We start from the raw sequence: 13,354 nt of genomic DNA, 5'->3' as shown, positions 1-13,354 counted from the left end.
AATGTGTCAAAAAATGTTCGCGGCCGACCCTCCTCAATGAATGCTTTTGACACGTATCTTTAATTCTTTATCTAGCTAATCATCGAAAAAACAATCATTTTCATACAAATATTGCAAAAACACCAAACAGAGAATGTGTCAAATCGAAAAACGAGAGCAAGAAGAAGATTTACGCGTGTAGTAACCATCGTGATGCAGAAATTTAACGTTTTTGATGAGTGATTTACGTTCATTTGGTAGTTACTAAAAATACCGGGATCCCGGTATTACTAAATTAAATACAGGTATTGAAATGTGCCCAAAAAAAGGCGGGATCCCGGGATCCCGTGATACCGGGATCCCGGTATTGGAAGCCCTAGTGTGGACGGTCGCGAAATTGTATGGAACTCCGTGCACTCGATCTGATTTTTGTACTGATTATGGCTTCCCACAGACAGTCTTAAAAATTCATAATCTTAAAAAAAATTGTATGCAAATTGACACTGACAGATCTGTCAGTGTCTTGTCAGTGTCAGTTTGGACTGTCAGATTGCATACAAGTTTTTTTTAAGACTGTCTGTGGGAAGCCTATGACTTTATCAAATTATGAATTTTAAGACTGTCTGTTGCCGTGCCGGCCTAAGACTAAGGTAATCGGTCTCAAGAGACAAACAGTTAAAACATATTGCACAATTTTATTGAGCAATAAAATTGTGTAGGTGACAAAACTTTGATAGGTTATTTTATTTTTGCTATAATTTATTAGAATTCCGTATTTTCTGTCATTAAATTAAGTAAATTAAATAAAATAGGATTCGATTACTTATCGTTTAAAAAATTTTTGACTTGGCAAAAAACCAAGCGTCTGAAACTCTGATCACATGTTGAAAAAAAAGTTGGCGGGAATTGGTTATCTTATATACCTATTATGTTCTTTCGCTTTACGACAATTTCGTGGTGTAAATTGCCGAGAAAAATATAATTAATTCCTCGCAATCGAAGTAAAAAGCAAAATGTACAACAGGGGCATAAATTTAATAATAATTATTGAAACCTAGAACGAAACGCGCCGAGCGCGGGAGCGAGCGGGAAGGAACATATCTCCCTCTCGCTTACCCGTAAGTACACCTCCTTACATACTAGCTCATACCGTTCAGGCGGAATGCGGAATTACTGAAAGTACATAAATTTACTAAGTTATAGTGATTTTTTCAATACGTACATAATAAACAGCATTGGTACATCAATTTCCATGAGAAAAAAGTAGATGATGTCATATCTATCTATGAGAACTGAGTGGCGCCGCTGCAGAGCATCCTCTGCAGCGGCGCCACAATAAAAGCCCATTATTTCGTTTCCCGCTATAGGTACAGTCATAAAATTATACGTACATACTGTACGTCTTACGAACATCATTTTAACATATAATTAGTTGAATTTCATTATGGTGGCGCCGCCGCAGAGTAGCACACGAATAGTTCCCGTCAGTTATCATTGTTATCAACAAACAATATTTCTTTAATCTTCACAAAACATTAAACTATTTGTTATAAGGGCCCGCGCAGACGGGCGACAAAGTCACTCGACGACTTTTTTGTCTCTGTCGTAACTCCTTGCGACAATTTCAAAGGTGCGCACACGGGAACGACAGCGATGCAACCACAGACTACTATGAAGATACTACGGACGCAACTTTTTCTTTTTTCATGAAATTAAGAGCCTACCCAAAAAACATTTTTGGTACTTCAGAATAAGTGTTTAAAAGTTTTGATGAACTCGTTAGAATTTTACAACCCGGCATCGTTTTCCTCAATATTGTAGGACTATTCTTTTAAATTCTTGTCATATAAAGTCGGTCTTACCTCTACTTCTGAAGAATTGAAATTAAACGACAGGTATCAATGTCGACTTCAACAATCGGCATTTAAAATTATATTTTTTTCGAATAATAACATACGTTCGCCCAGGCGGTTGAGTTATAACTGTCAAAATGACAACCGACCGGCGACTATTTTGTCACCGTGTGCGCACTTGCATTGAAACATATAGAGAATGAGACAGTTACGTCGCATGCTTGTCGTCACTCGTCGAACCCGCAGACAAAAAGGTTGCGTCGCAACGTGTGCGCACTTTCATACTAGCCCATAGACCGATCTCCGCAGACAAAAAAATTGAGTCACCCGTCTGTGCGGGCCCTAACGCATACTTTGCAATTCGCAGGAGATACCAACGCCTGGACTGGCAACACCGACCGGGTTAAACGTCAAATTCAAGCTTCGTGCGTATATCATTTCAATAATGTGTTATAAATATTAAAAATGTAAAATATAAGGAATTACAGTGATGTATCGTATTTTAATTAAAATGAGAAAGTGTTATCATAAGTTTTCATGCAGCCTAAGAAGCCAAATATTGACGAAAAAACTACGCCAACCGTCAACGGAGTAGCGTTCAAGATTTAAAATTATAATTAATTAGCGTTTTTTACAGATGGGTATAGCTTACTTAATATTTAAGTGTAGTTTTTCAGATTATTTGTCTAGAACTAGTAACTGTCATAGGTTATTTTTGTGTTTTCTGTTTGTAAACATCTGAAGTACATATTAGTATTTTAACTTCCATATTTACATTTTCTTTGTTAAACCAACTCGAGATAATAAAACCTTACTCACTGCTATCCCGTGTAACTTGCAACAAAGTGAATTACAAAGTTTGTTATATGAAATCTTGTTAACAAAATCAAGGCTGTGGTTCCATATTCTTGTATCTTAATCACATTATATCCTGTTATAAGCCCTATTTAATATATTTTAACAATACATTTAGGCTTCAATATCTCACATGATGAATAATGTTACAGAACAAACTAGCAAGGTTACAACACACCGGGATGTGATGGTGGCTAGAATGAAACAAACACAAGCCTCAAAAATCAGCAATCAGCCAACCAAGATGTCAAGTAACACAAGCCTCAAAAATCAGCAATCAGCCAACCAAGATGTCAAGTATGAAGACCTGCAAGGACAACGGGATGACCTCTAGGCAGTCATTGATCGGTTCCAGCAATGCCAAGAGATACATGAGCAGGCATTACAACGCATCCGGGACCTCGAGCAGCAACTGCAGGAGTCGGATTCAAAATGGTATTGCAAGTATTGCTCCGGGAACTCCGCTCTGGCTGAAAACAATTTAAGTATATTTGCTGAATATAATATATTTGATTTAGATGTGGTTCATGACAGTGCATCATGCTCCCCAATGAAAGACCCTGTAGATTTAAAACAGTCTGTGCACATAGAGGGCGGGCTATTATGTACCTTGCCAAACACATAACGTCTCTTTAATGAAGAACGCATATGTTATATCCCTTTAAATACTTAAAACATACCTCTTTCTCTATGGTTACCGTGTTTTTTCTCTATGGTCCAGCTGGGATGCCCGCTCGCGCTTGGCTGAAGCGAGCTGTCATCCTGACGGTTGACGTCTGTCACTACATAGCGTATGTTTTCCCTCCAAAGTGTAAGTCACGTTTTTTCCGTGAAAACAAGAAAAGTGAACGAAAAAGCTGAAAATGAGCTCCAAAGACGACGGGAAGGGTGCGGAACCCGACCCGCAGAACGGCAAACGTTGTTCCCTGAGCTCAGAATCCTCGGACGGATCGTCCTCATCCTCGGAGGGTGAGACGCCGCCTCCGAACAAGCGACCTCGGAAAACTCGCGGAGAGTTCCCACAGGTCATGTACGACCCAAGGGTCGACACGCTTACTAGTCAGGTGAGTTACATTTCGAACTACCTAATACAATCGCAGACTACTGATGGCGTCGATGGCGAGGTTCCATCACGGGACGAAGATTCATCGTCTTTAGTACCGCCACGCATCAACAAAAGAACGATTGATATAGGAGAGATAAGTACGGAGATTAAAGAAGGGACTGTGGTTCAGACAGCGAATCCAGTTAACTTAAAAGCTTTAGAAAAATTGCAAAAGTTCAACTCTCCGGCCTGGCAGGCAGTTCGATATAAGAATTCTTTAAAGACGATGTTAGCTAAACCCGGATTTGTGGAGCTAGGAATCAATGAAGAATTGATGCATTTTAATAAAGGCAAGGATTATTTGGCATCTACAGAAAATGTCCTAGCAGGACTATCAAATGCGGTGTTAACCAATAGATGTATCTTAAAACGAAGCTTACAGGAGTTGGCTGACTGGAGTACCAACAGCCAAGAACTAAATTCAGAAACCTTGTATGAAAAGGTGTCCTCAATTTTCGGATCAGGTTCAGAGATATACAAAAATTATGAAACAACATTACAAATAATTGCTGGGAAACGAACAGAATGTATAGAAATTAGGCGGAACCGAATACTGAATGAAGTTACAAATCCAAACCTGAAAGCTAGCTTAAAGAATCTCCCGCCAAGTAATGAACATCTGTTTAGTAGAGAAGCAATGGCACCGCTGATACAGTCTCTCGGAGGGACACAAGTATGGCTAAATACTCCAAATTATATTAAGGAAAAGAAGATACCATCAGCTAACACAAATAAACAACCAGAAAAAGTGAAAGAATATGACAATAGTTCAGATGTGAAGCAGCGGACCCAATCAGAAAATCAAAGCTCTCAGACACATAACAATAACAAACATGACAGAAAACACAAAAAACAGAGCTACAGACAGAATAAAACCATTCATTTTAACAAGAAGAAGTAACAATCAATCGTTTCAAGAGGGTTGTCTAAAATTGTTTGAGGACAATTGGAAGCATAATGGAGGAAACCTATTTATTTTAAAAACAATAGCGGGATGAAGGATTCCTTCCAAATCAAAAGCCCTACTTACATATCCAATAGTTCCAATACTAAATCAACAGTGATGATTCTCAACAAGAGTATCCCCAGAGACGACTGAGGTGATAGAGGAGGTAAAAAGTTTGAAGATTTTGGAACGCCCACCCTTCAAGAACCCCGGTTTCATCTCAAAGATGTTCTTTGGTAAAAAAGACAGACAGTGGGGTTCGACCAATCTTTAACCTGAGAGGTCTGAACCAGTATATCTCAACCAATGAGTTCAGACTGATATCTCAGGCTTTAGTGGCAGAAATTTTACAACGGGGAACTGCTTCAACTAACTTCACTAGCCTTCGGCCTCTCCTCAGCACTTCGATCCTTAGCAGCCTTTCAAGCTGGACAGCGGAAGTCTTGCGGGCAAAGGCCTTCGAGTTCTAGTATATCTCAACGACTACCTGTTAGCAAACTAGAGCTGTTCAGAGTTGAAGTCTCCAGCCACGGAGGTTGTGACTCTTCTCGAGCATCTCAGCTGGAAAATAAATTACTCAAAGTCTAATTGGCCTTGTGTTGGAACATTCTAGAAAGTACAAAGTCCTTATCACAACAAAAGGTACAAAAGATTCAGGACAAGAGAGCTTGTCTGGTGAAGCGAGGCAGATGTTGTCTTCAAGAAAACAGACTTCTCGGCCATTTGAATTTTGCCAATAGTTATGCACAGGGGTCAGCTGAAATGCAGAAGGATGCAGAGATACCTCAGACAGTTCTGTCAGAACAGACCTCGACGAAAGGAAATAATCCCGACAGGTGTCCTAGCCGAGCTTCGTTAGTGAAAGGATGCTTTGCACTGCACTATGCTTCAATGCCCCTACGGAGCAAGGACATAACTCATTTCTAAACCACGACGCGGCGGACGCGGGATGGGGAGCCCAGTTAAATGGGATTCATCTGTCAGGAACGTGGAACAAGAAACAGAAGTTATGGCATTTATTTGTAAAGGAGATGTATGCAGTATGTGCTGCAAGACGGAGTCAGATGAGTCAGATGGACCACCTCGGAGGTGCTCACAGATTAGTCCAGACAGACTATCAGACTCTCGTTGCTTATATCAGGAAAAAAGGGGGCACGAGGTCCCTAGCACTACTGACTCTTACAACCAGACTGCTGACACTTACCGACCAGCTGAAAGTTTCACTGTCGGCTTGTTACCTCCCGGGGAGGTACAACAATATTGCAGACCGATTATCAAGTGCAAATCCACTTCTGGAGTGACATTTACTTCCACAGGCTACGGAAGCCATATTCAAGAAGCGGGGAGTGCCAGAAATCGTCTTGTGTACATCGGCAGAGACAAAGATAGTGCCAAGGTATGTAACTCTAGACTCAAATCAGCAAGCGGAGTTCTGCAATGCATTCAGTTGTACCTGGAAATTCCAACTAGCTTGAATTTTTCCACATCCCAATTCAATTCCACAGGTGCTTTGTCATCTAAACTAAAGGTATGTTAATACTAGTAGCTCCGATTTGGACTCAGTGTTATTGGATGCCAGATCTTCAGGCACGAGCACTGAAAAAACCCTATTTGGTACCGAACCTGCACAGGGTTCTACTGGACAGGACCACAGGATATCAGTATCACCCACCTCAAATAGAGCTTCTGGAAATACAGGCTTGGAGGATTGGGGGTGGTATGAATTTGAGATCATCCACCTTGAATACTTCAATACTTACGCTCCAGCAATGAGAAGATGGAAGGAGTGGTGTAGTAAAGACAAGGTGAACTGTAAATCCCAAGTGGAGATGAGGTAGCTAGGTTCCTAGCCGGCTTACATACAGACCAGAACTTAGCTTAGCTTACAATACAATTTTATTACATAACTATTGCTACCTATTGTGCCAAAACAGAAATGCTGTCCAAGAGTTTCCTAATTAAATAGATTTTAAGGCCACTTCTTCTGCTAAACCAATAACTCAAAGATCACCGATATAGGATACAAAATTATTGTATGACTGGTTATTGACTACAGGAGCAAAATTCTCATTATGTGACATAGCAAGAAGAACTGCATTAATATTATTGTTAGCATCTGGCAGGATTCATGATAAACCTTGCTAAGAATGTCAAATGAGAGCCTTATAGAATCAGATAATAGCATAGTATTATGGCCAGTGTTTGAATCAAAGACAGATACAGCAACCCAAAGACAATCGGGTTGGTGCCTATCAAAGCACTCCGAAGAAAAATATTTGTCCGGTTAGACATATTAATCTACTGTTGACTTTATCAGAGATGAGACATTCCAACATTAATAATCCCTGTGAGTTATTTATAACTGTAACTGGCACCATTAAGCAGTCCTCTAAAACTAACATAGCAGGCTAGATCAGATCCATATTCAAGGAGGCTGGCATTGATGCACCACCAGGAAGTGTAAGATCTGCAGTTGCCTCTAAGGGTTGGTTAGATAATAGACCAGTTGATGAGATCCTGGAAAGAGGCAACTGGAGATCTTTCAAAACTTTTAAAAATCATTACTATAGATCTGCACAAGTGCCTGAAAATAATTCTAGTACTGATATGCTTCATAATAACTTCACAAGTGCATGAATCTTTTAATTGATTATAGTTAATCATTCTTATGTTTGTTAGAAACATACATTATTACTTATGTTGTTAAAAGTCAGAAAAAAGTTTTATTTTGCTTTTTATAAATTTGTTTTTATAGTAATATAGATTCATATTGCTAACAGCATCACAATAATTAAACAGAATTATGATGCTAATGTATGTTACTGATCTCGAATACTACCTAAGTTGATTATTGATCTCAGTTAATTATTAATGGGCAGGTGCCTTAATAGGTCTATTACAGAGGCTTATCTATTTTGTTTGTATTATGTACATCTCATTTATATTAATAGAGAATTCACATAGCGTATGGGTGTTTCTTTCTTTCAACCAGCAGATATCAGACACGTCTTCATTAAAGAGACGTTATGTGTTTGGCAAGGTACATAATAGGAATGTTTTGCATTCCAACAAAACATGTATTATGTACTAAACAAACACATAACGTCTCGGCAAGGGCCTTGCTGTTGAAGACGCTATGAAGTGACAGACGTCAACCGTCAGGATGACAGCTCGCTTCCGCCAAGCGCGAGCGGGCATCCCAGCTGGACCATAGAGAAAAAACACGGTAACCATAGAGAAAGAGGTATGTTTTAAGTATTTTAAGGGATATAACATATGCGTTCTTCATTAAAGAGACGTTATGTGTTTGTTTAGTACATAATACATGTTTTGTTGGAATGCAAAACATTCCTATTGCCATCTGACTCTGTCGTGTTGATATATGTAGCTGTTTGTGGTAAAACATTTTTATAGTAATAAAAATAAAATAATCTGAAAGTAATACTTCCGTCTTAGTGCGTTTTCACATTATACGATCCGATATCGGATGCAGGACCGATATCCCATATATTTAAGCCGCCATTTTTGATTTTCGCCTTTGAAATCCTTCCTGACATCCGCACTTAGGGTTGTAGCATATTGCCTATTCTGGGATGTACGTCCAAGATAATTTAGAATAATCGTTAAAACTTGTGCAAAAAAAAACAACAAATACTAATGATAATGAATGTGCATATTGAGAGTCAAGAGTATTTATTGTACGCCAAATTCTGGCAGATTGTGATGTTACAAAATACTAACCCTATCATCAATTCATCATTTATAAAGTCGCCGTCAATAGAATTTGTGAACAATGTAAACAAACCTTGTACGTTGTCAAAATGTCTTTAATTTTCATTCTAACTTTTGAAATAATAAAATTGTGCTAAAATATTGATATTTTGTATAATGGTTTGTTTACATTGTTGGCAATTTCTATTGACAGCGATTTTAACTACTCACATTCGAACAATAAATAAATTGAATTTAAAACTTATCTTCAATATGCCAACTTTGTTTAGCATGCAGTGTTGTGCATCTTGCATACGCGCCATCTACCGGATTATAATGTTTGCTATTAGTCATCAAACGTACAAAACACTTCCCATGAATTGAATCTGATTCAAGTACCCGATTGGTAAAAAATGACTTAATTGTTTTTGTTAATTTCGGTGTTATATAGTGATAATGTTGTACGATCATGTTCCAAATTTTGAAATAATACGACTTAGGTCATTTAAATGAAATTATTTCGTGAATTGAACAATACCATTTGTCGCGAGAGTATAGTAATGCCATCTATTGTTTTACGAGTCAAACATATAAAACGATGTACTGAGTTACACGTCTTCCTTTATTTAGTTTAGTCTATGGTTCCGCTATTATGTTGAGGGTCCGCACAGCGCGCGTCAGCGGCGCCCGGGCGACCAGGTTATGCCTTGGTTATGGTATTATGCCTTGTATTTATTGACCAGTCACATTACTAAGCATAATGATGACAGGAGTAGAGCATAGTTGACTTTTTGAGGTTGTTTCGTCAACTTACTGCCGTGGATCAGGGATTTTATTAAATCCCTAAACAAATCTAGTGAATTGTTGAAACGTGGCGTGCCTATTGGCCGATTTTGTGATTTCACTAAACAGAGACCCATTTAGTCAAATGACTGAAATTTTCTAGAGGAATGATGAAATGGGTCCGCCATTTTGACATCCTGCGTGATTTGATCATATCCCTAAGAGATTTGATCAAATCTCTGTTGTGGCCATTTCCCTGCGACATATATATGATATATTAAAATTCGAAGAATATAGGTATATGATAAAAATAGACAGTACCTACCTTTTTAAGTACACTGAGAGAAAATACAACCAGTTTTCATGTTCGTTCAACAAGTTTTTTGGTTAAAATAGCGCCTACGTGCTCTTTGGTTCAAACAACAAGCTACTTGTCATTTGAATCGGCAATATTTGAATCAACAAGTCGATTTTATAAAAACAACCTGACACATATTGTTTTAAACATACGTTTGGCTGATTCAAACGGATAAACCGCAACAAGTCGAACTTGTTAAATTCACAATGCAAATTTCTCTCAGTGTACCGTCCTTGCAAAAGATAAACCTTAAAAATAATTAAGTAGGTACCTCTCAATAGACAACAATGGGTTAACCCTAAAGAAAGCGGTTAAAATCCATACAAAAGAAGAAATTGACAAAAGGCGTATCAAATGAGAATCATTGTGCAGTTAAGGAGATTGGGCAATTTCTTTTGTTGACGGTGGAGAGGGCTAGTGATGGGACTTTGTCGATAAAATATCGATACCAATATAAATTTAGTGGTTACCACAACATACATTAGACTGACCTCCACACCACACTAGGCGTAATAGCCTGTATCGATAGTCATATTTTTACACCAGGGTGCAAGACGTAGGTTTCGTTATTACCAAATTAAAATGGAGTTGAGCAGGACGGGTCATGTTGCTAGGCAGAGTGATGGCAGGTGGACGAAAATGTTAACAGAATGGTGGCCGCATACAAATGACATCCGTAAAATGATGGTTTAAGAGGGTCACAACTAGATGAGACTAGCTCAGGACCTTCGACCGGGACAAGTGGCATACTAGAAGAGAGGCCTATGCTCAGCAATGGGCGATAGGTCGTATAATGATGAGTTCTATAACGATTTATAAATGTTGGTATTTAAATCTAACAAGCCCTTTATTTTATTCGTATCTATCTGACATTTTGACATTTATGTTTGTTAGAATTGTAGAGCAAAATGTTCTTCATTTACCTATTTTAAAATAAAAAGTGATGGAAAACCCTTAGTAACAAATAGTAAATGTAAGGTGCAGCATTTGTATACACCCTGTTTTTATTGAATTCCGTTAAATTTAAGGGAAGATTCTTTAGTTCAATTACAATCAATTTCTCTAAGAAACTAGCCTTTTAACTCTTACGGTTATCGAATTATTTAAAAAAAAAATTACTGAACACGTGTGTGGCATCCCTTACCATTACCACTTTTTAATGTTATTTGTTTTGACATGTGCCGTTAATCACTTGACAATTACTTTAATGTTATGATTAAGGTCCTCTCACACTCATTAATCCATTTATTATGTATGAAAACGAAAAAAAATATTTTTATTTCGAATTTAACAAAAAGCGATATACAGAGTGGTTCCTGATGATGAACCTAACTGCGTGTCGAATTTAACGGGAAAAAAACACGGTGTATATATATCGTTTTCTGAGTACCCACAACACAATAGCCTTCTTGAGCTTACCGTAGGACTCAGTCGATCTGTGTAAGAGTGTCCTATTATAATATTTATTTATTTATATTAGTATAGCTGACCGGTTAGTTTTGATTATCAAATTTAGCTAGACGATAATATTAAAAAAAGCAATTATAGATTTGATATTTCAATTTTATTGTGTGTGTTCGTGAGTGTGTTAGTAGAAAACGTTTACCCTCCTTATATTAGGTTCATTCTTTCAGCAAAAAAATTCGTGCAATATTTTTTCAATTTCAGTATTTTTTCTGTATGGAGGTATGCAATAAAGAGTATTTGCATTGTATTTATTTCCAGAAAACCTTCTTATATTTATGTATAGACAGAAAAATATTTTTTCAGTACAGATGGTGTTTTTTTTACGCACTAATGCGAGAAGTGGTTCATTATATGCCAGGTCGAAACTTCGGAGGTGCATCTGTACTGAAAAACGTCGTTCGATAGACGTGCAAAAAGGAAATTCGTAACTCGTGTCGATTTAAAACACTCCCTTCGGTCGTGTTTTAATTTATCGCCACTCGTTTCGAACTTCCTCTTTTTCGCACTTGTATCGAAATGTACTATTGTAGGTATGAAAAGCTCTTCATAAACTTTTATCGACATATTCCAACAATTTTATCGACCATCCCCCCTCCCCAGTGGCAGGCCATTAGCTCCGCTGTATCGCCGAGTGACATCAATCATACTAAGCAGCAATCGGAAAATAGCAACCGCTCGACCCCAGACCGCGCCTTAAGTAACGAAGTAAGCGACCCGCCCTTAAGGGATTCAGCGTAGAACTTAGCCTTAAGTAATCCATACTAATATTATAAATGGGAAAGTGTGTGTGTCTGTTTGTTTGTCCGTCTTTCACGGCAAAACTTAGCGACGAATTGACGTGATTTTTTAAGTGGAGATAGTTGAAGGGATGGAGAGGGACATAGGCTACTTTTTTTCTCTTTCTAACGCGAGCGAAGCCACGGGCAAAAGCTAGTAAACTAATAAAATAAAGTCTTAGGTGCCTGATAGAAAACAAAAAAATACATTTTTTTTATGAATGGGCTTACTCTTGACCACAGACTAGCCAAAGGCAAAGACGTATATAAAAGAACTAGCTTTTGCCCGCGGCTTCCCTCGCGTTAGAAAGAGATAAAAAGAAGCCCATGTCACTCTCCATCCCTTCAACTATCCCCACTTAAAAATCACGTCAATTCGTCGCTCCGTTTTGCCGTGAAAGACGGACTAACAAACAGACACACACACTTTCCCATTTATAATATTAGTATGGATAAGACTAAGCAGCTTATATCCACCAATGACGCTGGCGATATTTCCTCTCTGTGTTTTCTGACCGTTTACGCGTTGCAAGACAGAATCTGGTAGCTGCCCTCACTGACCCGAAAATACACCCTGTATGTGTAAAGAAATAAACTTTTTAATGTAAGTCAATTCAACCCTAAAACCCGATAATAAATATTAAAAATAAATATGAGTAAAAATTAATAAAGAAATGTTATATATAGACCATTCTTTGGCGACCGGTCTGGCTCAGTCGGTAGTGAGGGTCACTACCCCCTGCTAAGCCGCGGTCCTGGGTTCGAATTCCGGTAAGGGCATTTATTTGTGTGATGAGCATAGATATTTTGTTCCTGAGTCATGGCTGTTTTCTATGTATATATCTATTTAAGTATGTATATCGTCGCTTAGCACCCATAGTACAAGCTTTGCTTAGTTTGGGGCTAAGTTGATCTGTGTAAGTTGTCCCCAATATTTTTATTTATTTATATAATATATTTATATTTTATATTTAAATAGATTGCCTGAGTCCCACAGTAAGCCTAAGAAAGCTTGTGTTGTGGGTACTCAGACAACGATATATATAATATACAAATATGTAAGTACTTACATAGAAAACAGCCATGACTCAGAAAAAAACAAAGGCAGTTCAAGTTAAAATAAAACACCTTTTATGTTTCAAGAAATATAACTCATATTACTTGTTAAAGAACAAGCACTATTGTTCCACATTTTTTATAATAAAAATCATGTTTTAAATTCTATAACAGAAGCTATATAAAATACAATAACTGTGTCATATAACTTCTTTATTATAACCTGGTTATAAAACAAGCTAATAAATACATTATTATGTATGGGAAAAGGTTGAAAATATGAGGAAGTACAGTCGGTACTAATAAAGTCTAGACTGCGCTGTGCGTTTTAATACTGGCGGCTCCTTCGTGTACAGTCGGGTTGGTGTGTATTGGGTCGTGTTTTATATTAGATATAGTTTTATATTTTTAACCCCCGACGCAAACGCGACGGGGTGTTTATAAGTTTGACGTGTCTGTCTGTCT

The 13,354-nt window shown here is 37.9% G+C and overlaps 1 protein-coding gene across 1 annotated transcript; it reads left to right on the top strand.

Moving 5' to 3' along the window:
• The first annotated feature begins 3,362 nt into the window (after positions 1-3,362).
• LOC125238848 lies at positions 3,363-8,100 on the top strand. The gene is made up of 2 exons (XM_048146309.1): positions 3,363-6,134; positions 7,734-8,100. Exon 1 carries the CDS (start codon positions 3,551-3,553, stop codon positions 4,691-4,693), a length of 1,143 nt encoding a protein of 380 aa, XP_048002266.1. The 5' UTR covers positions 3,363-3,550; the 3' UTR covers positions 4,694-6,134; positions 7,734-8,100.
• The last annotated feature ends 5,254 nt before the right edge of the window (positions 8,101-13,354 follow it).

The sequence above is a fragment of the Leguminivora glycinivorella genome, chromosome 24 (assembly GCF_023078275.1).
Source record: "Leguminivora glycinivorella isolate SPB_JAAS2020 chromosome 24, LegGlyc_1.1, whole genome shotgun sequence".
In the NCBI taxonomy this organism is placed as follows: domain Eukaryota; kingdom Metazoa; phylum Arthropoda; class Insecta; order Lepidoptera; family Tortricidae; genus Leguminivora; species Leguminivora glycinivorella.
This window is presented reverse-complemented; position numbering and strand designations above follow the sequence as displayed.